The 27,289-nt window shown below is 55.5% G+C and overlaps 3 protein-coding genes across 25 annotated transcripts in view; 1 reads left to right on the forward strand and 2 right to left on the reverse strand.

The window, feature by feature from the left end:
- Nucleotides 1–17,482, reverse strand: part of SYNGAP1 (synaptic Ras GTPase activating protein 1) — a 31,189-nt gene extending 13,707 nt beyond the window's left edge. For 10 of the 11 annotated variants that reach the window (XR_012062225.1, XR_012062227.1, XR_012062224.1 and 7 more), the window contains exons 1-9: nt 17,205–17,287; nt 13,834–13,955; nt 11,503–11,608; nt 5,233–5,324; nt 4,654–4,775; nt 2,743–2,896; nt 2,421–2,519; nt 334–960; nt 54–198 (exon numbers count right to left, since the gene is read on the reverse strand). Coding sequence is in view for 5 of the 11 variants with exons in the window: in XM_031688385.2 (XP_031544245.2) it covers nt 54–198; nt 334–960; nt 2,421–2,519; nt 2,743–2,896; nt 4,654–4,775; nt 5,233–5,324; nt 11,503–11,608; nt 13,834–13,955; nt 17,205–17,271 (1,534 nt within the window). In the remaining 6 variants the exon portion in view is untranslated. Of the gene's footprint in view, nt 1–53; nt 199–333; nt 961–2,420; nt 2,520–2,742; nt 2,897–4,653; nt 4,776–5,232; nt 5,325–11,502; nt 11,609–13,833; nt 13,956–17,204 lie in introns of all 11 variants that reach the window. The other variant, XM_006202112.4, reaches the window with a different exon arrangement.
- Nucleotides 17,483–19,380: 1,898 nt separating this feature from the next.
- Nucleotides 19,381–21,029, forward strand: CUTA (cutA divalent cation tolerance homolog). Of its 6 annotated transcripts, none has more exons than XM_031688394.2 (7): nt 19,427–19,537; nt 19,621–19,738; nt 19,935–20,143; nt 20,302–20,361; nt 20,468–20,513; nt 20,642–20,691; nt 20,809–21,029. In XM_031688394.2, exons 2-7 carry the CDS (start codon nt 19,631–19,633, stop codon nt 20,933–20,935), a joined length of 600 nt encoding a protein of 199 aa, XP_031544254.1. In that variant the 5' UTR covers nt 19,427–19,537; nt 19,621–19,630; the 3' UTR covers nt 20,936–21,029. The 6 variants fall into 6 exon arrangements, with proteins under 6 accessions (XP_006202177.1, XP_015092852.1, XP_031544254.1 ...); XM_015237364.3 differs by having other exon boundaries at nt 19,432–19,537; nt 19,621–19,672; XM_006202115.4 differs by lacking the exon at nt 19,621–19,738 and having other exon boundaries at nt 19,381–19,537.
- A 98-nt stretch (nt 21,030–21,127) lies between these two features.
- PHF1 (PHD finger protein 1) lies at nt 21,128–26,246 on the reverse strand. Of its 8 annotated transcripts, none has more exons than XM_072945239.1 (16): nt 26,023–26,246; nt 25,636–25,768; nt 25,118–25,292; nt 24,944–25,025; nt 24,740–24,835; nt 24,214–24,314; nt 23,966–24,114; nt 23,693–23,788; nt 23,466–23,534; nt 23,198–23,321; nt 23,027–23,094; nt 22,756–22,860; nt 22,458–22,647; nt 22,279–22,373; nt 21,922–21,999; nt 21,128–21,766 (listed from the first exon to the last, which is right to left on the reverse strand). In XM_072945239.1, the coding sequence occupies exons 2-16, from the start codon at nt 25,752–25,754 to the stop codon at nt 21,478–21,480; spliced, it is 1,836 nt and encodes a 611-aa protein (XP_072801340.1). In that variant the 5' UTR covers nt 25,755–25,768; nt 26,023–26,246; the 3' UTR covers nt 21,128–21,477. The 8 variants fall into 8 exon arrangements, 4 of the variants coding, with proteins under 4 accessions (XP_072801340.1, XP_072801339.1, XP_072801341.1 ...); XM_072945238.1 differs by having other exon boundaries at nt 21,922–22,002; nt 26,023–26,245; XR_012062231.1 differs by having other exon boundaries at nt 21,705–21,766; nt 21,922–22,002; nt 22,458–22,636.
- Between the last annotated feature and the right edge of the window lie 1,043 nt (nt 26,247–27,289).

Raw genomic sequence — 27,289 nt, forward strand, 5'->3', positions numbered from 1 at the left:
GGGCTGGGTGGGCAGCTGGTAGGCTAGGAAAAAGCCCTGCGGGCGGGTCATACCAATGGCATCCTTGAGGTATTTCTGACCAATCAGTCTCATGTACTCTTCTATGGCTTTAGTGGCGAGCGTGTTCTCGCGGAATATGAGGTGTTCCCGTTCCATGAACCGGTCCACCTCAGACATGGCCATGTCTGAAAGGAAGTCCTGGGGCCCAGGAAAACCCAAGGGTCAGCCTCTATACAACCCAAGCTCACAAAGACAGAAGTGTCCTATCTTTACAGTCCCCATAAGCAAGTGTCCACACCCAGATCACCTTTTCCTTGAGGGCATGACACTCACCTTGGCTTTGCCTGTACTCTGCAGGATGTGAACCAGTGCACTGGCAACCTCCTCCTTGCCCTTGACGTTCAAGGCGGGCTCCAGTACTGCACACAGCATCCGATAATGGTTGGTGACATACTCTGCAAACTCCTTGTACAGCTCCATGGGCAGGATACTCATTGTCTGGTAACGTGCTTTCAGCCGCACAGCCGGGCAACCGCCTTTGCCCTTGCCCCCTGAACCGCCCCCTGAGCCCCCGCCCCCTCCTGAGCCCCCCATGCCCCCAGAGCCCCCGCTGCCTGTTGGCAGGGTTACGGGGTACCACTGCTCTGTGAAGTGGCGCCCGGCCAGGGTGGCCACAGGCACAGTCACCAGCCCGACATAGCCCGCCTTGTCCTTCTTGCGCTTTTTGTCTGAGTCACGGTACAGATGCAGCCGCAGGGCCCGGACAGCCGGCAGGTTGTTAAACTCGAAGTGCTCGCCCCAGAAGACGGTGTCCCCTGAGGCCGAGCGGGGCTTGGAGGTGGTGCGCGCATACAGCATGTCGTCCAGGCAGAGCTCACAGTAGTACCGCTTCTTGGGGGGCAGTTCCCTGGCCTCTATGATCCACAGCTTCAACACGTTGTCCACCCGGCGGCTGTTGTCCTGGCGTGGTAGGGTGGGCATGGTGGATAAAGGAGCAGGGACAGAGAGACAGAGACACCAAGAGAGAAGAGAGTGAAAAAGTGAGACAGCCTATGAGACAGCAATCACAGGGCTGAGAAAGTGTATACTGGATTCAACAGTATTCCCCCGCCCCCGCCAAGTTCATGTCTACTCGGAACTTGTGAATGTGACTTTATTTAGAAATAAGGTCCTTGCAAATATAATCATACTAAGATGTGGTCATACTGGATCAGAGTGGACCCTAAATCTAATGACTGGTGTCCATACGGAGAGGAAGATTTGGAGACCAGAGACACACAGAGGGAAGATGGCCATGTGAAGATGGAGACAAAAACTGCACACATGCAGCTACAAGTCACGGAATGCCAAAGACTGCCAGCAACCACTAGAAGGGGTGAAGAGGCAAGGGAGGATTCTTCCAGAGTTGCAGAGGGAGCAAGGCCCTGCTAACACCTTGACTTAAGACTTTCAGTCTTCTGAACTGTCAGGAGGATAGATTTCTATTGTTTTAAGCAGCCCAGTTTGTGGTAATTTGTTTTAATAGTCCTGGGAAACTAAGACAGAAAGAAGGGTAGCTCATACATCAGACACTAGAATTAGAATTGGGAAAAAATTTAAAAGCTAGAATAAGAAACCAAAAATATTAAGATGAAATTTGAACAGGAGAACTGAGGAGTCCTTCAAAGACAATCAGAAGTTAATTGGGAAAAAAATAAGAATTGTATAAATGCAGAATAGATGAGACTATATAGTAGTGTGCAAAGGGCCTAAGGGATTACAATTGACCACAAGCTCCGGCAAGGTGCAGGTGACACTGCAATGTGAAAGACTGTCTGCACAGGGTAGATCGCATCCAGCATCTTGGGTCTAGTTTTTGAGAAGGACATTGACACACAAGGATGCTCTCAGAGGAGGGCCATCAGGACTGTGAGCTCATTGGAAACTGGGAAACAGAGAATAGCTGATAGAACTGGGAACATTTCTCCTGGAAAGTACATGTCTTGGGAAGAACACAGACTCAGAATTTTGAAGCCAAAGGGACAGAGATCATCTAGTCCATTCCCACCAGTTTGACAGAGGAAACCAATGTCCAGAGACCTGGCTAACTGACAATTCTATGTGTCCTGCAGAAACAGGACTGCAAGCAGGGGCTGGGCGACAGGGGATGTCAGGGGATTAGTGGGACATCCCTTCCTGCAGAGATGGACCAGAGAACTTCCAGAATCCCATCAACTCTATAAATCTATGATTTCTGTGGTAGGGAAACAGATCATAAAGTAGAAAGGAGGGGAAAAGAAATGGGGGACTCAGAGAAAAATGGGGTCTCCTCCTGCTCCTCCGGGTCCCCTCCACCTTGCTCCCCTCTCCCCTAGGCCCCCAGCTGCCCCTGCAGCTCGACCTCTGCCTTGCCCACTCTGTGTCTCCTTGACTCCCAATACCTTGTTGGGTTTTACTGCCCGCTGTAGATTCTCGATCCATTTGTCCCTCTCAGCCGCAGAACGACAGGCAAAACATTTTGTTCCTGATGACGTTGTTACCTAGGGAGGGTGTGGGGGTGAGACGGGGCTCCAGAGTTGCGGTGACTCCTAAGGCCTGAGGCCCACCACCCTCTCTCCCTCCCTGGCCTACCGTCCTGTCTCCCAGCCGCAGAGGCTTCTATTCCCTTGACATCCCCACCTATGCCGCTTTCTCCAGGCCTTTCCGCCCTCATGCTCCGTCACCCCTGCCCTTGGGCCTGTCCCAGCCCATTAGACCCAGTACCTCAAAACAGAACTCCTGGCCCAGGATGGAACTGTGCACTGGCTTGATAATGGAATCTTCATCCAAGTTGAGCTCCAAGGCCTCGGCCGCACTGCTAGGACTCAGCAAGGACTCATGAGAGTGTGACTCCTTAAAGCTCTGCATCAGCCGGGCCCTGGTAGGCAGGGGGGTTCAGGAGGGAGGATCAGGGCCCCACTATGCAAACACCCCCAGAGCCTGCATCATCCACCTGGCTCTAGGACGGAGACCTGGGGAAAGGACCTCCTAAACCCACTTCCCATGTGGACACAGACACAGACAGAAAGAAACCCACTCTATCCCTGGGGATGGACATGAGGGATACGAAGGAAACTCGAGCCCTTTATGAAACACACTCCCCTCAACCTAAGGGGTTATGAGGACTGGGGACACCTCGAAATATCTCAACCCAGAAATGGACCATGGTGGGAAAAAAAAGGCGAACAGGTGGGCCTTGGACACTTCTAGGTGGGACTTCCAGGTGACCCCCAAACACCAGAGCCTCAATATAAGGGGGAAAAAAGTAGAAGTAAAGAACCAAAAGTACAAAGATGCTTGTCCACGCTGGCACACAGGTAGGGCCTAAAAAGCATTTATTGAATCAAAGAATGAATGAGGTAAGAGAGACCAGTTTTAGCAGGATCAGGGGAAAGAGTGAGGGAAATCACAAGAAATAGGAAAAAACTGTGGGCAGAAGAGTGAGAATGGAGATGAGAGGCTGAAAATGATGACTGGGGAAGGAGAGGAGATGGGGCCAGAAGGAGAAAGGGATGAAGGAAAGGTACGTGTGCAGGAAGACAGGATGGGAGATGATGAGGAAGGGTGACCACAGAGCTGGACGTGGGAACAGATGTAGGGGACAAGAGGGGATGAACTTGGGCAAATCACTGCGGGAAAGCAGGAGGTGGAAAAGGGCCACAGGACAGTGAGCGAATGGAGCCAGCTAGGGGCTGGAGAGTAGAGAGCAGTAGGGAAGCGGGAGGGGGAGCTCGGGTGTGGGAGCCTCCATGAAGCTATTTATAGCAGCCCCGTCATTCTGGGCTCCGTTGCCGTCAGCGCGACGCTCCCCCGGCCCCCCCGCCCCCGCGGCCAGGAATACCATGCCCTCACCCCCCACCGGCCCCAAATCCAGTTATGGTGACATGGGAGGGGGGAGGGGAAGGTGTGACTCACCTATCCCAACCTCCCTACCTGCCCAATCCGGGGGCGGCCAGACATGGGGGAAAGGAAGGACAGGGCTCTCCCTGGGGAGACACTGGGTGAGGGGGGAACCCAAAAGGTACCCCAAAAAGCAGACCACAGAAGCAAACAAGCTTTCCTTCAACCCCAGCCTGGTTGGCGGTGCCCTCTGGACTTCTCCGAGGACTTCCTTCTCATGCCTCAGTCCATGGATTAACCCTTCAGCCTCCTCTCCCCATCCTGTCAGCGTGCACACACCTGTGCCCGCCTCCCCTCTCTCTACACTGCCCCTTCTCTCATCTATTAATACCTGCCAGCCCCACCCCAACCTGCCACCCTTCCCTCATACGGCTACCTAGGTCACACTGCTCCCCTCCTAGCCACCCACCACCCCTTCCCTGGGTTCCTGAAATGTCCACCCCAGGCTCCAGCACTCCTCTGTCCTTCTGGGATGGAGCCCATCCTTCCATCGGCCAGAAGAGTCCCTCCTTGGCTTCACCTTCATGCTCTTTCCTGCCTCTCTGCTCTGTCCTCTCCTTGCACCCTGCCCCTTTCCTGCTGCTTCCTCTCGTCCTCCGTTCTAGCCCCTGCCCTGTAACATCTCTCAATCTGAGACCTTCAACCTCTGCACTCAGATAAACACCACCCCTCCAACCTCACTCTAGAGCCCCCTACATTGCACCCAACTCATCCCACCCAATCCAGCCCCTGTACCGGTCATGGTCAGCACTTCGGAAGCGAGGCAGGATCTGGCGAAAGCTGCTGGTCCGGTCAAGTTTGGGTTGTGACTTCGTGCGTTTGATGGAGCTTTTTAGCCTCCGGCTCAGGAAGCCTTGCTGGGTTGGGGGGAAATGGGGATAGGGGTGGGTTGGGACAGCACTGGTTCTACTTACTTACCCTTCAGCTGGTGAAGAACCCCTGGATGAAGGTGGGATGAGGGGAAAAGGGAAGTCTCTAGAGGCGAGGAAAGGGGGATAGGAGCCCTGCTACCAGTGTCTTCCTGTGCTCCCACAGTGTGAGTGCACACACGCACACAAACACACACATACACACCCCAGCCTGGAAAAGGTGGGAGGGCTGGTCTGAGAAGCAGAGGGGAAGAGCCAAGGAGGGGGAAACCAAAGAGATGAGGAGACACACATACACACACACGCGCGCGCGCACGCACACACACACACACACACACTCTCTCTCTCTCTCTCCTGCCCCCTTTCTCACAATCCTGGGGCTCCAGCTGGGGCTGGAGGGGAGGGGACCCAGCTGAGCCACATCTGGCAGGATGTGTTCACTCACCGAGGGCCGGAAGGGTGCAGCGGGGGCGGCCTCCATGCTGTACTGCTTCCCCCCTGGGACGCTCTTCCTCCTCGAGCGACCCAAGTGGTATTCTGGAGGGGAGAAAGGGACCAGAAGGGAAGTTGGGGAAGGGTCCGTATTGGCCCAGGTTTCCACCCCTGGCCCCAGCACACTCGCCCACCTCCCTCTGCCCCTCTGCTCCAGCCTCACCTACCCCCCGGAAAGCAGCAGGAAGAGCAGCGGCGGCTGAGAGGCTGGCGGCGGGAAGGAGGGGGCAAGGAACCTGAGCCTGAGCCCCCCGAGGGGGATGGGGTGGGAGGCCTTAGGCCCATGACTGGGGCTGGCAGTCAGCAGAGGGGCATGGCTGAGAGAGTCAAACTCTAGTAATAAAGGACACCCAAGATCCACAGAAGCTAGGTCCTTGGTGCCCAGCCCCCCCAAGAAGGGGCTAGCTGAGGGGGAGTTGTGTTAAAGGTCATTGACCAGAGGCAGGCTTTCCTCCTCCCTCAGCTGGGCACATCTTCCACCTGTCCCCTGCTCCTGGAACCCCTGTCTGTCTTGAGAGCCAGGACTACCTCTCATGACCCCTTCCCTGGACTGGAGGGGTAAGTCTTGGAAGGGACATGTGAGGAGTGGAAGCGGAAGAAGCCTGGGGACAGAAGAGTCAAGGAAGGGGCAGGGGGAGGGGAGAAGGGGCCAGTTCCACGTGCACTGCAGTGGCAGGGACTCAGAAGGGAAAGGGGGAAGGAGAAAAGAGAAAAATGCTGGGGACTGGGAAAGGAATGGGGAGGATGGGCAGTGGGGATTTGGGGGGACTCTCAAGTGAGGGCAGGGAGAGGAGGAGGAGGGGAGGTGAATGCCGATGAAGCTCTGAAGCTCGGACTGCTCGAGTCTAGAGGGGTGGCAGCTGGGAGAAGGGAAGCTCTGGTTCTGATGCCAGGGAATTTAGAGGGGCTGAGGGGCTAGAGGAAAATGAAAGTGGGGGGATGCCAAGCTCCGGTTCGAGCTCCAGAATGGCTGCCCAGGCCTGGGCTCCCCCCTCAGCCCCACAGTCACCACTGCAGCCAATGGGGGGGCAGGTGCTGCATCAGGGGCGGGGCTACCATCTCCACGGCAACAAGAAGCTACAGGCTTGGGGGGGGTGGACCGGAAGAGCTGTCTGTTAACCCTCTAGCTTCCAGAACAAGGGAAGGCCACAGCTACATGTTCACTGTCTGATTCCAGAATTGCAAATCGCCTGCAGACTGCCCTAGAATCAGTTCCCAGCTCCCCTTTGCCTCTAAAACCCAGGTGTTAGGAGGTCTGCCCATGTGGATCCCATGACACAGGAATCTGTGTCAGTTCCTCAGGAACACATGTGTAAAGCACAGAAACATACACTGAGCTGTTGGGGTACATGTATATGAGAACCACAATACAAAAAATAAAGAGGGATCGAAGTGCTTATGAGACATACAGACAACCGTGAGTGTGGGGGTGCCACGGGTCCACATTCTGAGACCCTGAGGTCCACATACTCCAAAGGATACATGCTTGGACATGTGAGCACTGTAACAGGGGGGTACATACTTGGACCCAGACACCCACATGAGAGCTGCTGGTGTGGATGTATGGCCTCAAGTCCCTCGGGCAATCATGTAGGCAGCACATTACAGAAAGGGACACTTAACCCAGAGACTCACACAAGGCCCCCACACCAGGGAAGCCACTTTAACCTCTAAGCTATATGCTTGAGTACACCACAATCCTGACCACATCAAAGTATCCCTGTAACCCAAAAGCACAAACATCCTTCATTCACATGAAAAGTACATCCACAACCACTGTCTCAGAATAACCCCTTCTTCTCCCCCAGGCCTTCCCTGACTCCAGCACGGGAATCTGATTGCTACCAGCATAAAGAAAAAACAAGGAGCAAATGCATTAATTAGCCTTCTGTTACACACTCAACATTGCATCTGAGGGTTCAGGACATCTTCCTAGTCTTTGCATTTGTCATTCTCATTCCATGGAATGTAGCTCAGCCATTATTTTCATAGGCAAGCTCCTGTAATAAAGGCATAAAGTCTAACTTCAAATCCACTAAATTTTTGCTTTGGAACTAAAGAATTAACAGAAGAAGAATGGACATGCTAATGGGTTCTCTTGGTTCTCAAAAGTATTATAATCTTACACATATTACCAGGCACTAAGACTCATGAACTCACGTATAAGTCACAGGTACACGGAGGCCATACACACATGCTTACAGAGACTCACTGCCACAAGAGGAAAAATAGCAGAAACACAGAGGAAAAGGGGGCAGAGTGACAGAAACATAGGATATCCTGTTATTAGTGCTGCATGCAGTGATATGCACCGAAAATACAGCACATACCCATGTCCACACACAGAGCAAACCTGATGAGCATACACTGCGATCCTGGGTCTCCATGTCCCATCCCTGCACGATGTATACACGCGTGCACATGCATAACAGCCACCTACATAGACCCGTAACACAGGCATTGTGCACACACCCACACATGTACACACCCTGTATACACACACAATTGCACTCACACACACACACAGCAAGGGCTTGGACTCCCACCTCACTAACCTCTCTAATCTTGCCATCACCCACAGAATCTCCCCCTGCCCTCCAGTTCCCCAAATCCCTTGCCCTTCCCTTTGGCTTTCCTTCCCTGTAACACCCAGCTGACAGCTCTCAAGGGGAGCCATGGGGGGAGGTTACCAAAGAAGGCTGAGCAACAGAGTGGAACAGAGAGCAGAGAAATAGGGGGCAAAACTCTGTGCTGGGAACAGGAACCTCTAATGACAGTTCCTGCCGTGACATGCCTCACTGTGAGCCAGTCTCTATGATGGCCTCCCAGGATCCAACCAAGTTTGATCCTACACAAACCCCGTGCCCTCTCCCAGAGATCACTTTACCAAAGGCCTGACTCTCTCCTCCCCTCGCCTTCCCAGCTTCCAGGCCTCTTCTCCCACCATTTCCATCCAGTTCCCCATCTTAAGCCCTCTTATCCTCTCCTCTCTCTTCTAAATCTGACTCGACTATCCCTCACATTCCCATTCTCCAGCCATGCTTTCTACCTGGCTCTCTCTCCTCTGCAAGCCTCTCTCATTCCTCCTCTCCCCCAACTCCTCACTTTTCCTCTTTACCCCACTCTCTCCCTTTTCAGGCTTTCTGTCCCCATTCCCTAACAGAGCAAGGGTTCACACCTGCTAACTCAAAGGTGTTCCACATATGATAAGATTCCAAAGAACACACTCACACACACTTACTCCCTCCCCCCACTTGCACACCACCCACATCCAGACACGCCCTGGACACACATGCTGGGATTGACACAGATACCCAGGCCAGTGATGGAACACATGTGCAAAAACACACACCTGCCACCAGGGACACAGAAAATTCTGCTCATGCAGTCACATATCCCCAGATACAGGAGACTGACAGGAGGTGAGTCCCAGCAAGGGACGTGCATGCTCAGGGTCAGAGGTGACAGGTACCAGTGTGGCCACGGACTGTCCCACAAGCCAGTGGCCAGCCCAGCAGCCCCCTAGGCAGGAACCAGGCAGAGATAGGATAAGACAGGGCAGGCTTGCAGACAGCTGGTTGCACATGTGTGCTCGAGGAACTGGGCCCCGCGTACACATGGCACTGACACACAGGGGACACAAGCCTGGGCACGAACACATACACGGACACCCGGGCTGCCACCTCCACCGAAGGGCTCCAAGACCACCCCACACCGGCGGCCCCCGCGCGCTCGAGTCCCTGGCCCCACGAGGCCGGCCCTCGACCCCCCGACCTCCGCTGCCCCCTTCCAGTTACCATAACTCCCCCCACTCGGAAGATGCAGCGAGAACATGCGGAGGGAGCAGCTGCCGCCGCCGCCGCCGCGGCCTCCCCACCCCCTCCCCGCGCCCACGCACACGCGCGCCCCCGCCCCACGAGCGCGGCGCCCCACCACCACGCGCGCTCCTCATCCGCCCAGCCCCGCCCTTACCTCGCACCGCCCCCCGGAGGGGGGCCGGGGGTGTCCCCGGTGGGGGAGGGGCCCCGCCCCTGCGCGGGGGAGGGGCGGGGTGCGGCGGGAGAGGGGGCGGCGCGGCCCGGCTCGCGCCGCCCGGCGCGGTGGGGGCGGCGGCGGGGCCCGGGACGGCCGGCAGGGCCGCGCGGTGACGGCCGCGGGAACGGCTCCCTCCGCCGCCGCTCCCGCCGCTGCCGCCGTTGCCCGGGCCCCGCCGCCGTTGCTAGGCGACCGCTGCTGCCGTGGCCGCCTCTGTCACGAGCCCCGTCGCCCGGAGACAGCGCGAGAGAGACGGGGGAGGGGGGCGAGGGGACCCCCAAAACCAACCAGGCCTCCCACCATCCCCTCCTGAGCAGGACCCCCCCACCAAAACCGCGGAAGGAACGAGGGGCGGCAGCTCCACCCAGCAGAGGAGGAGCCCTGGATTCCAATGCCCCTCAAAGGTCCGGCGACCTCTCCTGGGCTTGAGAGTCCACAGCCTCTGCACACGCCTTCGCGGGCCCAGGCCCCCAAAGCCCCCAAAACTCCTATGTCCCCTGCACATCCTCCATGCCCTTTACACATTCCATGTTTCCCTGAAAACCCCAAACATTCACCATCTATCAACTCTTTCGCAAAAACCTCCCCTTAAATAGATACACCCCTGGACCTCCTCCCAACCCCTACTGAGCCTCCAACACAACCACCTCTACATAACATCCCCAACTCCAAACACACACGGGTGCGACCACCCAAAACACACAGGAGACCCTCACCAGAGACCCCAAACCCTGAGGACTCAGGAGAAAGATGGGGAATATGTTGGCAGAGACACCAACCACAGGATATATGATAAACATGCTCCACGAGCGTGTGACCATTCTGGCCTGGACACACAGATATGCACACATGCACACAAACCTTTCTCACACATGGACGTGACACACTCACACACACACACAGATGTGACAGACATCACACACATTCTCTGTACACACTCCTCCTCCTTCACCACCACCACCACCTGGCTTTGCCTCAGAGAGATGTGCTACCCACACACTCCCATGGTCAGAAGTTTCCATGACAATGACACACATCCCTGGCCGACCATTCACCCAGGGTCCCAGAGCTGGCCCCCAATGGCATTAAGACCTGGGTCTATCAGAAGAGGGCTGAAGGGAGCCAAGGGATGGAGACAGGCCACTGGGTCTCTCTAAGGAAGAGAATCTGCAAGCCTGGATCTTTGAGGGGAGAGGGGGCTAGTGGAAGAAAGGGGTCACCAGGGGTTGCGGGGATGAAGGACCTGGACCCCTGGTCCTGGAAGGGTAATGCAGTGGTAGGGGGCAGTGACAAGGGGATTTCTGGGGGCCGAGGGCGGCTCTCTGCACCTTGGCTGCAGATCTCTGTTCTCTGCCTTCATCTCCCCTCACTGTTCCCATGGAAACCTTTTAAGCGAACTTCTCAGGAAGACAAAAATCTTTTTTTAAATGACTAAAGAGGGGGGTGGAGGGGGGCAGAAAGAGGGAGGGAGGGGAAGAGACCAGATGGAGAGAGGGAGAGAGTTGGAGAGACAAGAGTACATAGCTCTACAGACAGACAGAAAGGAGATGAGATGGGGGTCTGATAGAGTTCCACGGGAGCAGAGGGGAGAGGCAGAGGAATCAGGAGGGACAGAGAAAATAAGAGGAATCGGGGAGGAAAGAGAAAGGGTGACAGAACTGCAGAAAATAGAAGCCGTTGGTGAGAAGGGGGAAAGGGGGAGGCAAGAAAAGAGGCAGGGTCCCCAGGCCACAAGGCCTGGAACAAGAATCAGGAGCGTGGGGGTGGGGCAGAGGTTGGGGGGCGGGGGGAGGGCAGGAAGTAGGTCATTCTCTCCAAGATCCCAGACCAAGGGCTGGGAGTGGCAGGGGCAGCAACAGCCGGACAGGAAGCTAAAGATCTAAAGAGACTATTTTTACAAGCACCAGGAAAACAGTCAAAGTTCGCTGCTGGAGAGGAAAAAGGGAGCGAAACAGCAAGGACCACTGGGGCCTCTCACCCACAGTCTCAGTCCCGCTCAGATCCCAGAGGAGGGCGCCTTAGTCTCCTCGCAGGCTCCCACTCGCAGGATGCGCTACTTGGTCTCCGCCCCCTCCCGCCCTCTGGTAACTCCCACGGTTCCCGGACACCCCCTCCCCTGCAGCTCGGTCCACCTTCGGCCCTCTCCCCGCGACTGTCCGGGGCACGAGAGCCTGCTCGGCCGCCGTACCATGCTCGCCGTGGGGCCGCCCCTCCACCGGCACGGAGACTGTGCGTCTCAGCAGTTTGTTGCGACTGGACTCGCTCCTCCGGTCCCGGATCAGAAGGGGGTGTATCTAGGGGATGCGGGGGTGTGTCAGACCTCACTGGCCCAGGCTATCCCTCCTCTTTCCCTCCCCCACCAAGGAAGGATGAGCCTCCCTTTCCACCAGGCCTGCCCACCTTCTGCCCCTGCCCCTCCACACTTTTTAAATGTCTCTGGGTGGTCATTTCTCTTTCCCCTCTCCCTCCAAGTATGTCTCCCTCACTCCCTCCCATCCCACCCTGATCTTTTCTGCCACCATTTCTTTTGAAACACCCTCCAGGGAATTCTCTCAAACCCTACTCAGCTCTCCCTGAAACTCCTCAACCCCTCTGATTTCGCTGCTCTCTGAATCCACTTCCCCCTTGACCTTCACTTCCTCCCTTCTCCCTGCTTTCCTCCCAACCTCCCACCTCCCTCACCCCCTTCCCTCCCTCCGTGGCTGTCACGGGGGTAGCAGAAGCTGCATTTATAATCAGGATCCACAGCTTGTCTCCCTCCCACGGCCAGGCTTGCGGCCAGAATGGGACCCAACCTCCCCACCCCCAGAGGGCCTGGTCACCTCCCCCCACCTTTCATCTCCTTCCACGCCCCCCCCCACTCAGCCTCTGTCACTTCCCTTCTTCCCTTTAGCCATCACCTCTTCCTAAGCCTCCTCCCCAACTCTCCCTTGCCACCTCCTTCCCAGCCTCCCCCTCTCCAACCCTCCAATCTCCACCCCTAAAGGAACCACCTACCCCACTGGTCCCCAGCCCCAGTTCCACAACCCACACAATTCTAGCTCCCTGTGGCCCTACACACTGCTCATTTTCTCAGTTCAACCTGCTCCTCCTTCTCTGCACCGTTCCTACTTTAGTCTCTGGCCACTGGTGTTCCCCTCAGCTCGCTGACCACTGGTCCCCTTGATCTGTCCCCATCTCTGTCGTTCCTTCATTACCTTACCCATGGTTCTCCCTCTTCATCCTCACACAGTCTCCAGTTTCCCTAGTTCATCCTACAGACCCCAAACCCTTGGTCAAGACCAGTGACCACTAGTGAATCACTCAAATGACCCCCAATGCCTAAAACTTCAACTCTCCAAACCGTCTCCATCTTTAGCCACTATGTCCTCCCCTAGACACTTGGACTTTACTCTGTGCCTTGGAGGCTCTCTACCTAGCCATCTCCACACTAACTTGCCCCCCAGGTCCCTCAAAACTCTGGTTAACCTCCACTCCAATTCTAACCCTGCCTCACCACACCCTCCCCGATAGCTTTTGGGGTGCATCTCTCACCACCTCTCTGGTCTTGCAGCCTGCCCTATCACCCTCTAAAGCTGGTCCCCCACATCACCCCCATTCCCTGAATCACACCTGGGCATGCACCCTTCATATTCACATCCTCTGTTTCCTCTGATGGACCCTCTATGGCTGACCCAGCTCCAAAATCAGAACCCACACTCCCCTGGCTATCTAGTCCTCCATGGCCACCACCTCCCACAAGGATCCTCTGTTCATTTCATGTCGTTCACTCTGGCCAGCCCCTGCCCCTATCCCACTCTTACTCCTTTGGACAAATTCCCAGTTCCCCTCAGCCCCAGCTATCTCCTCCCTTCCATTGCTTCCTGATGTCCCTGGTGAAAGCCCTCTCATTGTCTTTCTAAACCCCCATCTCAGCCTTCCATGCCATCCACGCCAAGATCCACTGATCTCTGTCATCTTTCCTAGTATCATGCAGCCCCTTCCTAGTTTCCTAGAGACCCCACTCTCCCCTGCCTTTTCTCTGAGTCCCTCAGTTACCCCTCCCTGCATTCTGCCCCATGCTGGGGAGAGGACTGGGAGTGGTCAGTGATGGTCTTGCTCAGTAGGCTTAGAAGAGAGGGTTCCCGAGGATCACTTTGGAGGTGACCCTTCCAGTGTGGTCCCCATTTCTTCACCCTTTCTCCAAGCTCTTTGGTTTCCGTTTCCTATCCTAACCTATCCCACGATACAGGCAGGGTGAAAACAGGGAGCACCCCCAGATCTTCAGAACCACATCTCCTCCCCAACACTGAATATGGCCCTCAAAGACCCCTCTGACCAAGGTGAAAGAATAATTGCCTCTTTTCACATCCGGACCCAAATCTCAGTGACTACTCTCTTCTCAACACTTGCAAATGTTTCTCTTTTTGTCTGCCTTCTTTGTGTCTCTAGCCCCTTCACTAATGATTCTCCCCATCTTTCTCTCCACATTCTCCCCTGCTACCCCAGGGTCTTTTCCCAACCTTCCCACCCTGCTCACCTCGTCCTCATCCAGCATGAGAAGCTGGTTCCCCGAGATGATGCAGAACCGAGGGTTCCAACCAGGACGATCATATGGGGAATGAACGTATTGGGTTCGGTGCATAGGGGGTCCCCGTACATCTGGGGGGCGGGCAGAGATACACAGAAATGGTAAGGGAGGCTCTATGTATTTGGGAGATAGAGGCCTAAAATGACAAAAGTGGGAGAAGGGGACCCTACCCACCTTGAGGAGATCACAGATGAGGGTGAGGCACATGGTAACTTTAAAGGAACAGAAGATAAACTTCTACATTTGGGGGAAAAGAGGCGAGGGAATCACATCACAGGGGGCTCTGTAGACTCAGGGGAAGAAATACAAAAGAGTGGTTCAGGGAGGGGAATTATAGCGTGACAGAGAGGGTACAAATTCAGAGGCAAAGGAAAGTGAAGCTCACCATCCACTTAAGAAAAATAGAAAGATGGAGGGTGCAGCAAAACTGGTAGAAGGAAAACACAGAGATTGGTGGTAAGTGTCTGAGAAGAGGGCATCCAGATAGCTGCAGAAGACAAGGATTTGGAAGGTGGGACCACTCATCAGCAAGAGAGTAAGAGGAAGGCCACAGAACCGTGGAAAAGAAGGATGGGGATGTAGGAACATTTGGGTCATAAGATTCTGAGAGCTAAACATCTAGAGAGGAAGTGAGGGAGCTTACCTGTTCACAGAGTCAGAGTCATGAGAGGGCCTCCCTTCCTGCCTCTCCTCTTTATTCCACCCCCTCCTCCCCTGGCCAGCCCTGCTCATCCTTTGGGGAGAGTTCTGGTTCTTCTGGTGGTAGGGGGAGGATGGATCTCGTCAGCATCAGGCTTTGCAGAGGCTAAAGAGTGAGGAGGCAGGAGATATGTCCTTGTTTGAATGAATACGGAATTGATCTCCTCCCTGACTCCATGCCTAGAAGTTGAAGAGTCAGTAATGTCCCCCCAGGCCCCCAGTCTCCATGGACAGGATGGAAGCCAACTTCATAAGTTAGGAACCTCCCCAAGGCACAGGGAGGAGCTTGAGTAAGAAAGGTGTGAGAAGAATGGAAGATCCAGGCCTGTAACATAGAGGAGGCCTCTGAAGACTAGAGCTAGGGATGAGAAGAAAACTTCCAGAAAAGAAGAACAGTAGATGAAGGGCTGTCGATGCTCAGAGACACCCCCAGAGTCCCACTTCCCCAACTTTGCTGTTCTTCCCATGCCCCCATCCCTGCAAACTGCCTCTCCTTTAAACCCCAATGCCACATCACAGGGACACAGGGGACAGGGCCTGTGGAAGTAAGAGAGAAGTCAAATTGGTGACATCGAAGTGACAGAAAACAGGCTTAAGGAATCAGAATAAGAGAGAGTTTAGAGAAAGAAAAATAAAATTCTGTCACCTTTACAGGATAATTAATCATGGGTATATTGCAGGAAAAGCATTGGTCTTTAAGCTTCATTCGAACTGAAAGCTCTGAGTACGAGGGTTTTGAAAATGTAGCCCCTATCTGTCTCCAGACATGCTTCAGATTTACCTAACCTGCAGATCAGAGTCAGAGATGAACCCTCAGAATATAAGTATCTAGAAACCCCAATACTTTGAAGCACTCAGGATTTCAATGCCACCTCAGAGACTCCAACCAATACCCTCTAGATACAGAGAGTACCAATGCCTAGGCTTTAGGACTGCAGGCAATGCAGGCAACATGCCCACCGCAATCAGACCCTGAGGACCCCCAGCGGAGACATCTGTTGACACATATCATCACTATGGGAGAAGCTGGTTCAGGCTGCAGCCACAGGGAGGCAGGCTAGACATCACGGGGCAGACCCTCCTCCTGGGAGTAGTGCAGGACCCAGGAACTTTGCTTAGCAGCAACTCTGGAAATATACACGCATGCAATATTGTCTGGACTTAAGTAAGGATGATTCTGGGAGGCAGATGCAAGAGACAGAGGAACACAGATGAAAAAGGGATAAGATTTACTAGGATGAGAAATCCCAAAGGGCTCAGATGGGGATCTCTTTTAGGTCTTGTTCCAACCATTAAAACCTGTGTCTTTGCTCCGCAGCTCTCCAACACCCCAGGAATTAGAGGAGGCAAGAAAAGAGGAATGGGTGATAAGACCTGGGGTATTAGGGGAAAGTGGGTAGGCACAGACTTGTGGTGACAAGATGGGGAATGGGGTAGGGAATAGAGGACGGGGTGGAGAAGAAATAACAGGGATGGATCTAAGAGAAAACGAGACAGGAATGATGGTAAATCTCTCGGGAAAAGAGAATATCCCCGAAGGGCCCAAATGGACATGGGGCAGAGGAAATGAGGTGGACCTAATGGGGTGTTAGGACAAGGGGTCAAGAAGAAGGGGGTGAAGAGGTGGTAGAAATGTAAAGGAGCTACCAAATAAAGGAGAGGGAGAGAGAGAAAATGGACAGCAGGGAAGGGACTGATACAGGGGAAAGACAGAAGGGGGACTCATATAAAGAACGGACACCATATGGGGGGAAAGATATAGGTGATGGACACCAGAGGAGGGAGGGGGAATGGAAATAAGGATTGGAAGTGGGGGAGGGGAGTAAAAGTGGTAAAATACAAGAAGCGGATAAGACCCCAGAGGTTACATTTCACTGGTCAAGGGCCTTAATGAGGGTCAGAGTCTGAGGCAGGGTCCTAACCTGCCCCCTACTCTCATCTCTCAGTCTTACTTTTATTGCCCCCCTCCCCCTCAACAAACACACACATAATTTGGCTCTCCCCCTGCCCTGGTCTCTCCTCCCCCAACCCATTCCCCATTCCCTCTCTCCTCTTTTCCCTCCATCTGGACCCTCCATTCCTCCCTCCACCACCCCCAACTGCCTCCCTCTCTCTCCATCTGGCCCCTTCTCTCTCTCCATCTCCTGTCTTTTTCTACCCCCTACCATTCTCTGAGCCCCCCACCATATTCTACCCATCATCTTCTTGGCTTCTCTTGTCACCCCTATGTTTTCATTTTCCCCTCCTGGCCCCTCTCTAAGCCTCTGCCCTTCTGTTTCCGTGATATTTTCTTCATCTCTCAGCTCCCACCTCTAAATTATTTCTGCAGCTCTTCCTCCAGCCCTATCCTTCTATCTTCCCACCTTTTCTGGCGATCTTTTTCTCCTTCATCATTTTCCCCTCTGCCCCCTTCAAGGCCTGTTTCCTGCCCCTCCGGCCCCTATCTACACCTATCCTCTGGCCTCCAATCCCTCCTTCCCCATTGCTCCCATCCCTGCCTTCCCGGTCTTCCTCTCTCCCTCCATTTCAGCTGCTCCCTTCCCTGGCCCCAGCTCTGCCCACCCCCAGCCCCTCCCCCCTTGCCCCCCCATCTGGCCCTCCCCCTCCCCTCACCACCGTACCTCTGAAGGGGGCATAGGACATCGCGGGGATGCTCCCCCGATGGATGGAGGCGCGAGACCTGCTCATCAGGCCTGGGGGGGAGGGGGCGGGGGGGCCGGGGGAGAAAGAGAAGAGAGAAAGAGGGGGAGAGAGAGGGGGAGAAGGAGGAGGAGGTGGAGGAGGAGGAGGAGAGAGGAGGAGAGAGGAGGAGAGGGGAGCGGAGAGGAGCTGAGAGGAGGAGAGAGGAGGAGGAGGAGGAGAATAGGAGCCAACGGCAGCAGCGGCAGCCGGGAGGGAGAGAGAGAGAGAGAGAGAGAGAGAGAGAGAGAGAGGGGGGCGGGGGAGCGAGCGAGAGAGGAGAGAGAAGGAGGAGGAGGAGAGAGACTCTGCAGCCCCCACCCCTACTCAGAGAGAACTAGAGAGGGAAAGACCCCTGACTCAAAAACACACCAGAGAGAGAGAGAGAGAGAGAGAGCGCGCAGTTCTAAAGATGCAGACCCCAACCCTGAGACAGGGAGACCACAGACCCACAGAGAAAAATATCTTGCCTGGGGGAGGGGACGGTTAATATGAGGCACAAACCCAAAGTCCAGAGGAAAAGAGACCCCAATCTGAGGAAAAAAGATCCAGGAACCCCCAACCCGAAAAGATGGGTCAAAGATCAAAATCTGAGCACCCAGTCTCAAAAAGGTTCTCCATAGCCACAGAAATCTTAGACTCCAGACTCAGTGATTTCAGGGACCAAGACCTAAGACCCAGACTCAAAGAGAAAGATAAGACACAGATTCAGAAAGAATCCAGACCTAGAATTAGGTCTTCGAGAACTCAGACCCAGAGAGAGCTATCAGAGACCCCAGACTTAGATCCCAAAGAAAAGAAATTGCAGTCTCAGAGATTGATCACTTAGAGACATAGAAACTCCAGACCTGGACGGGGGTGCAGAAGAGACACTCAGCTAGCCAAAAGAAGGAGAACTCAAAGACTCCAAACTCATAAAGAAGAGTTTGAAAGACCTCAGAGAGAGGGTGATTGCGGACCCAGAAACCCCCGAAACAAAAAACAAGGAAATTCAGTCCTGAAAAAGATCCCAATGCAAATACTGAAAGACTCCACAGATCTAAGAAACAAACTCCAAAGCCAAAGACAGAGGTCTCAAGGAGACCCCAACCCCAGAGAGGTAGGGATGAGAGAACTCCGACATCAGCCTGGGAAATGCCCAGTCATACCCACCCAACAGACCAGAGACCCCAGACCTAGGAGGGAGGGGGAGTACCGGGTATGGGGAGTGGCAAGAGCCTTTTTCTTGCTGCCTCCTGCCACCTCTGTCTCCTCTCATTGGCCCCTCTCTCCATTTTTGGGTCACAGGACGTGCTTGGGCCCCAGGGAGGTTATGTAGGGCAAGTCCTGGCTCCTAGGGGGATGGGTTAAGGGAAGGAGACCCAAGGATGAGAGGTAGACCAGTCCTGGAGAGTGAACTAGGAAGGGGATAAGGGACAAAAGGACCATCATTACTTCCTGGTGTCCTATTCATATCCCAAACCTGCAGCCATCCTCTCTACCCTCTCCACCCCCACGGAGTCACTAGACTGTCTCCAGCTTTGGGGTTTCATTTAAGGTTGAGGCGCTCTCAGCCCCATTTAAATCATCCTCTATCTCATTTACAGGGTCTCTGTCCTTTTAAAATGCCTTTCCTCACCTAGCCATGGTCTTGCCATGCAATGCCTGCCTAATCAATTCCCCCCAACCAGGGACAGCTGCCTTCTCAGATTATCATCATGCATTCCCCAACCCAGGCATCTGTCAGTCCTAAAATTGCAGGGGGCGCTCTCTTCAACCCCTAAGGTTCAATCTCCTAAGACCCTCTCATTCCTCAAGGCCTTCAAGAACAGTGTAGGGGCTGTTACTAGGCACATTCTGGGGTTTAAGGATGATTTCCCTACTCGACAACCTGACACATCGACTCTGCGGGGTCTCCAGCCCCCCTTTCCTAGCTCCAGCTCTCTCATCACGTGGCTTGCAGGGCTACCCGGCGATTGGCCTCTTCCCGTAGCTCATTGAGGTACTGCCGCCTGAAGGGACCGGCCCCCTCACGTGACAGTGGAACGCAGCTGCGGCTCTGCTCAGTCGGCAATTGGCCGTTTCCGGTTTACACGGAAATAGGTGAGCCATTTCCGGGCACGTCTTCGGATACAGCTGTTGGTTGGCTGGGTCCCTCTTTGCTCCTCCCTCACCAGGAGGCGGGGCACACCGGGCCACATAAGGGCCAGGATTGGCGGGCTCTGGAGGTTAGGGTGGTCCGGCTTCTACTGTCACGTGGTCTGCGCTGTTTTCATGTCACGTGGCTGCCGCCCAGGTAAGAAGAGGCCGCTCTTCCTGGGTTTGGGGTCCTTTCTCGGCGTAATGTGTGGTCTTTGATATTCAACCCTCCTCTACCAGCATAGGCTGCATGAGGTGGGGGCGGGCTCCCACAATCCTGCTCAGCGGAGGGGTGAGTGACCGCCCCTCCCCTTCCGGTACTGGAAGCCTCGACCACCACCCGCATCCAAAACCCGAGGTTGGCCCCAAGGAGGAAGTGAAAACCTAGTCTTTGCTTTAATATTCCGGGTTACTCTCGCAGCTTCGGGAACCTTTTCCTTCGGGGTGCAGACGAGGGAGGGCAGAGACTGAGTGTCCATCCAAGCGAAGGGTCCCCGAGGTGCAATTTCCTGGGGTATTTATGGGGAGACACCGAATTCACTTCCTGCTCTCAGGCCGCTCTGCTCTTCTCCCTTCTTTGGATGCCGGCGCTGCTGCCTGTGGTCTCCCGCCTTCTGTTGCTACCCCGAGCCCTGCTGTCCATGGCTTCAGGAAGCCCCCCGTCCCAGCCCTCACCGGCCTCGGGCTCCGCCTATGTTCCTGGCTCGGTATCTGCAGCTTTTGTCACCTGCCCCAACGAGAAGGTCGCCAAGGAGATCGCCAGGTGGGGATCTCAGTGTGGAGCGAGGAAGGATGCTCATGAAGGGAGAGTTGGGGGTGGGGGAGAAGAATGCCCTCCCGCTGCTTCCTGCCTGTCTCTGGGCTGCTAGTGCAAAAATCCGGGTCATGGGGGCTCTGAATGGGCTGTCTCTTAATCTTCAGGGCTGTGGTGGAGAAGCGCCTGGCAGCCTGCGTCAACCTCATCCCTCAGATTACATCCATGTGAGTCACAGGAGTTGGGGGGTTAACCTAACTCAAGGGGCTGACTGGCAGTCTTTTTCGTTGGGGGAAATCTGCTTCCACAATGTTCTCTCCCTGACCTTTTCAGCTATGAGTGGAAAGGAAAGATTGAGGAGGACAGTGAAGTGCTGATGGTGAGAAATGTCCCCCCACACAACAAAAGCCTAATTCCACGACCACTTACGTTCACCCCTTTCCCTCGTCTGAGATCATGAAATCAACTCCACCCCTTGTTTCAACCATGTTTGTCTTCACCCCTTAGATGATTAAAACCCAAAGCTCGTTGGTTCCAGCTTTGACAGATTTTGTTCGGTGAGAACTTTTGAGATGGGTAGAGGTGAGGGTGAGCCTTGTTGGGTGAGCCTGAGGGGGGACTCCTTTAGGTAAACCTTTGAGCGATTCCCCACCCATCCTCATCTTTTTTTGCAGTTCTGTGCACCCTTACGAAGTGGCTGAGGTGATTGCATTGCCTGTGGAGCAGGGGAACTCCCCGTACCTGCATTGGGTGCGCCAGGTTACAGAGTCAGTTTCTGACTCCAGCACAGCCCTACCATAATGAGCCCTGTTCTTGTTATGTTCCCCTCATATACTTCAGTGCCCTCTGACTTCCAGGTGATGACTGGACCTTAAATAAATCCTATCTTTAGTTCTCTGTGCCTTATTCCTTGTCAAGAAATGAATTTGGTTGGAAGGATTAGAAGTGCTTCTAGCCCCTCCGTTTACATCTCTCAGAATGACTCAGAGCTGCTAAGCTTGTTTGTTTATCTTTATTTCAATCATACAGAGCCCAGGACCCTTTATCATCCCCCTTCCTCAGTCTCCATCCCCAAGGGTTAAATAATTTTAAAAAATATTTAAAAAGCTGTAACAAAATAACATCAAAGGAAATGGGAAGAGGGAGAGGGGAAGGGTCAGGAATCATGAAGGGAGTAGAGAAGAGAGAGCCTCTTCCCCAACCCCCTACCTGGATTCCAGCCTGGGCAGTAGGGAGAAGTACCTCCTACTGCCCCAGGTACATCCCAGCTGTAGGTGAGGTCAGAGGTCAGGGTATGAAAGTGCCGGTGTGTGTGAATGGGAAAGTGGGCAGAGGCAGGCTGTTCAGAAGATGCCCCCACCTCCCCACTCAACCAGGTACTGCACAGAGCCATCAGGCCGTACTCTCCGAGCAAGGACCCGGACCGGGTCCCCTCGGGACAGGTAGCCAACCCCACCTCGGACTCCTCCCCCAGTCCCAGGAGACAAACTTCGGCACAGGGGAGAAGAGGGTGCTGAGCGTCTAGGGAGACCTGGGGAGGGGGCAGGGACTGAGGAAGATGAGGCAGTCATCGAGTGGGGGGCACTTTTAGGGATATCTGTGGGGAAACCAATGTGAAGTTCCAGGGGTGACCTAGGGAGAGAAGGAAATTATGAGTCCAGCATAGATAAGGATTAACCAGAAATGGAGGCCATGTGTGGCTCAGAGGAACAAAAAAATGGTTAGAGACTGAGGAACTTAACACAGAGGTGAAGAGGAGTATCAGAGATAAAGGGGTGGAATCTCACCTGTCTGGGGGTTCACCATCCCCAGAGGTCCCTGCGGTGCTGGCAGAGGGGTGGAAGGAAGCGAACATCCGGATGGGACTGCTGGGGTTGGGGAGGGGAAAGTCAGGACCAGAAGCAGGGGAACAGGACCCTCTCCCCCTGAGAATGGTAGAGCTCAAACACTACCCTCAAGGAACCCCCATCCCCAGGATACTGGGAAGCAGACATTGGTTCTAGAAGTCTCTCTAGGACAAGAAGTGGGTAACCAAAGGGGAGAGGGAAAAGAATTCTGAGTGAGAAAGTCCAGAAGAAGATGTAGACAGTTGGAAGAGAGGTTCCGAGGGAGCATATCTGGTTGGAGGGTGGAGGAGCACTGACCTGGGCAGGCAGCGGGCATCTGTGGGCCGGAAGTTGTAGCCGCTGCTGCCCTGGTAACTCTGGTTAGGACTGGAGGGTGGTGGAGACACTGAGGCCTAAAAGGAGCAAAGGACTGAGAGATAATCCTTGATTCCTTCCCACACCACCATTTGCCCCATGGGGTTCCCCTGCCCCTGTACCTGCAGTGCCCTCTGCAGACGAGCCCGCTCCCTCTGCTCCTGGGGCTCGGGCTGATTGCGCACTGCTGAGGGTGGCCCCAGCTCCTCCATTTTCCCCTTCTGCCTCCTCCTCAGGGGCTCTGGCTCCGGCCTCCGGCGCTTCCCCAGGGGACGTGAGACCCCTCCCCCAGGGCCCTGCCCTGAAGGGAAGCTGTAAGAGGCCTCCTTATCCCCCCAGCCCCCTCCCGGACACCCCAAAGACCTCCCCATTTCCATACATAGACCCTGAGAACTTCCCCATCCCCCCTGGACCAGTGACCTGGTGGGGGCTCCATCTCCAGTAGGGGGCTCCACAGGGGGAGGGATCCGAGCATGGAGACCAAACAAGCATTTCCTCTTCTTAATCTCCCTCCCTGAAATGAAACTGGGGTGAGGAGAGAAATGATACAGGGTCAGTGCTATAGAAAAGGGACCCTCTTATATACTGTTCCTCAGTCCTTTTCAGAGATGATCTCCCAGGTGGGTGGCAGCCCCTCCCGTCCCAGGCTTCCATATCCACTTGTCCATCTCTGAGCCTCCCTCCAACTCACCGGTCCTTGTGGCTGTTGAGAGCAGAGAGGAGCTTGGAAGAACGTTCTCCCTTGGGAGTGTCTGAGAGCTGGGGAAGGAAAATGGGGTCAGGGGAGCAGTGATCCCTCCCTCCCCCTTTTCTTCACATCTCCCTGTTCCACCCGAACCCCCAGAGCTCCACTACCCCTTACCTCCCCAAGGAGCAAACTGTCCCAATTCTCAGAGGTGAAGGGGAGGATCTCACGGTCAAAGTCAAAGTATTTTTTCTTACAGCAAACACTGAGGTGATAGAGGACAAGATGCGCCACATCCACCCTGGAGAAATATTGGTTTGTCAAGGTTGTGGAAGCGTTTACAAAAGCCAGGGGGGGTCCAGGGCAGGGAGCTGGGGTGCGTAAGGTGAAATCATGGGGGTGTTGAGAGAGGAGTTACGCTGAGGTAGTGCCTCATCCAGCTCACCAGCGAAGCTGCAGCCTCCGGACTTTCTCAGGGCCCCCCCGACACACACAGCATTCAAACTCATAGAACCTGGATGTGGGCAAGAGGGAGAGAACGCACCTTACCCAGGAAAACTACACTGTGCTGTGGAGGACTCCTGAGCAAGGGTGGGGCGAACAGGTAAGCAAAGCTTCAGATGTTGGGGAGAGAGTGGTTATGGGGTGAGAGGGAGAGCCCCCCTGACTCACCTGTCCCCGTAGAGGAGAGGCTTGCTCAGACACTGGGTGCAGGCCTCGTGGAACCACTGCAGGCAGCTCCGGCACTGCAGCATTTTCAGGTTCCACCTGAGGGGAAGCACAGGACTCCTGAGCTCCAAACACCACCCCCCCAACTGCCCCAAACCCTGCTCACTACCTCCTCCCACCCCCTTCAGCACTCCCCTCACCCTGTTCTTTCTCCTTCATTCCCTAGGATCCACACCCTCATCTTTCATTCCTTAACCCCCACCCCTCATTACTCACTCCCCAGGGCCACCACAGTAACAGTAGCTCTGCTGCCGGTTGCTCAGATGTCCAGCGTCCCAGTCCAGCCCCTTTAGTCCGTATGGCAGAGAAAGCTTCATGCCCAGCATGGCCCGGGCATAGGGGCCCTTCTTCAGTGCACCTCCCCTCTGCAGAAATGGAGCAAGCAGACTGCTTCAGAGGGGTGGGGGGAGGAAGGGCTTGGGAGAGGCTGTGGGTGGGAGGCTCCCACAGGAAGGTGCCTTTACCTTGGTGGCGATGGCAAAGACACACTGGCGGCAGACCCAGGATGTGCCCTCTCCCTCTCCAGGGGCTGGGGCCCTTGGAACGTGGCAGTCCTGGTGGTAAGCTGAATAATGATAGTATTGATGGTAGACCACTCATTGCATTGCATACCTGTATGTGCTAGACACTGGGACAGAAGAGTCTTATCCATCTCATTTCATCCTTGACCACAGTCCTGCTAGGGTAAGTGTATTATGTTTATGCAACTGAAGCTCCTAGGGGGTTTAGGGCCTTGTCCAAGGTCATATGGTTAGAAAAGGGTGTATTTTAACTACTCTCTGCCCACAAAGCTCACACATCTCGATCCCATGACTACCTCTCCCTGTGCTGGAAAGGAGTGAGGTTACAGGGTTGGGGAGACTAGTCAGAGCAGTGGCTTGGGGACTCAGGCCAGGACAGGTGATGTAAGGACAGTGTTGTGGGGAAGGGTCAGAGGCATCCTGGAAGGCCCAGGGCAAGCTGGACCATTCAGGTGTCCTGCCCTCTCACCATGGCGACACTTCTCACAGCTGACTAGCCGGTTCCCAGGGACCACAGTCTCAGAGCGACAGACACAGCAGAGGAGTTCCTCCCCCGGGAGGGCAGCTATGAGGGAACACAGTGTCAGGGGCCTGTTCTTAAGCCCTCTTCGGTCCCACATGCCCAATTTCTGTTTTCCATGGGATGCACACTCTCAGGCCTCTAGGGTCTCACCAGGGCTGATGTCTTTCCATAGAACCAGAAACTGGGAATCATCCTCAAACTGGACCAGACACACCTCCCGAGCACTGTCCACCTGGAATGGTTGAGCACAGAAGGTCAAATGGGAGTCAGAACTAGATAAGGGGAATGGAGAAAAGGTGACAGGTCAGAGGTCAAGTGTCCTACCTTTTTGACGGTCCCCAAGTATAGCAGCCCATCTGTCCACCTGGCCAGCACATCTTGACCCTCCCATAGTCGAGGCCTGGGGCCTGAGGTGGGAGCAGGGGAAGCTGGGTCCCAAAGTTGGGGGGCACCAGAGCGGCTCAGCCGAGGGGGCTGTGCCATTGCATCCTGGGGGGGCCTAGCCAGAAGTAGGATGGGAGGAGAAGGTTATGGATGCTGAGGAACCATCCCCATTTTCTTCACCTATTTTTCCATCAAGGACTCTAGCAGGTGTGCTCCTAGTCTCCATATCCCTGAGACACCTGGATAGGAAACCACTGGGCACCCCTTCCAAGCTTCTTGACTCCAGCTCTTCCAACTGAGTCGCCACTGGCTCTCCTCTCCCTAACCACCGCCCCCCACCCTAGTTCTATAGTTTCCCAGCTTCCAGAGCTCCCCTGGGATGTTATATTCTGGCCTTGAGATTTTAGCAGAGACGGTGGTTGCAGAAGCAAAGGTTACCAGTCAGTTTCTACTGTCACCTTCTACTGCTGTTTAGAGGTGTAACAGAGGTGCTGTTTCCCAGAGATGTGCTTTGGGAGCTTTTCTGGAGATGTTTTTCAGAGTGGAAACAGCTGCCTCCGGAGCCCGCGTGTCTCATTCAGAACAATCATCCTAGTGCCAGGTTATGTCAGGTCACCCTCAAATTCGGGGCTCCCTGCCCCCGGGTTAGATAACTTCCCTGAGTGCCCCGGGAGGGGGGCGTGTCCCAGTCCCAGTCTCTACTCCCCATGACGGCGAGTCTGAGAGGGGACTTGAGTCGGCCCAGCCCGACTCAATGCCAGGGCGGCGCGGCTCTCCCGCTCGCGCCCTGCGCGCCGACCCCCGGCTCCCTGCCCCCCCACGGGCGCCTCCCGCCGCCTCCTTACCAGTGACAGCTGGGGCCGCCGAGAGCCGGGCAGAGGCAGACGTGGGAGACCGAGGCGAACCCCCCGCGCGGGGAGGGCACGTCTAGGCGTCGGGGGGCGTGCAGGCAGAAACCGGGGGGTCCCCAGGCCCAGCCCCTCCGTCCCGGCGGCTCTGGGGCGTATGACGCAGCAGCCAAAGCAGCGGCAGCGGCAGGAGGAGGCGGCGGGGGGAAGGAGGGGAGGGGAGGGGAGGGACAAACCGGCTCGGGGGGGAGGGTGGTGGGAGGGGAGGACTGGGGGAAGGAGGAGCCGGGGGGGCGGGCACCACCTCACCCCACCTCCCTCACCTCCAGCAGGCCTGGAGGGCGCGGGGCTAGCGGCGGCGACCTCTCCGCGGCCGGTGCGGGCGGACAGTCGGACCTGGCGGGAGAGGGAATCCCCGCAGCCCCTGCCTCCAAAGGGAGACCTGTCCTCGGGGCAGGAGGGAATCCCCCTCCCAGCAGCCGGCCTCCGGACTGGCCCCCGCCCCAAGCCACATCCGTTAACTGCCCCCCCAATCTTCATGGTCACTCCAAGTCCCGCCCCCCAGCCCCAGTTCACGACCCCGCCCTCCATTCACCCTTCCCATTGCCCCCGCCACGCCCTCCTCCCTCAAGTGCCCCGCCCTCCCGCCTTTGCCCCCCCCCGGCCCCGCCCTCTCCGTGGTTAGTTGTTCCCCCTTCACTGCCGCCGCGCTTCTGCGCACGCGTGACCCCTCCCGCGCGCGGCACCTGGGAGGACTGAGCCTCTCCTTTATGGGGCGGTGGCTCTCCCCGGTTGGCGCGAGTCGGCGGGCGTACGTCCCGCCCCGCACTTCCAAGGCGGGTGCATGGATCAGGAGGGCTCGTACCGAGGCGGTGACGCCGCCTAGAGCCAGCCAATGGGCGGCGGGCGGGGCCAGCCCTGGCAGTTCGAACGCGAAGGCAGGGAAAGAGCGGGAGGAAAGAGCCAGCAGTTTGTGGGCGGGCGCGCCGGTCCCGCCCCGGGCTCGGGTTTCCACCTTCCCACACTCACCGAAGGAGTTCCTGCCTGGTGCTGGAGTGGCCTGTGGCAAAGGGGAAACAACTAGTACTGTGGATACCCAGTGGGAACAACTCGACTCCAGGGATGGCCAGTTAGGGAGAAAGCCGAAGCTCTGGCCCCGCGAAACACAAATGTTTGGCAGAATGGATGATCGACAGTTCCCATCTTTACAGATATTAAAAGTATTTCCCTTACTGAGCAACCGCTAATAAAACCTTTATTTAAA

Source organism: Vicugna pacos, chromosome 20 (genome assembly GCF_048564905.1).
Source record: "Vicugna pacos chromosome 20, VicPac4, whole genome shotgun sequence".
In the NCBI taxonomy this organism is placed as follows: Eukaryota; Metazoa; Chordata; class Mammalia; order Artiodactyla; family Camelidae; genus Vicugna; species Vicugna pacos.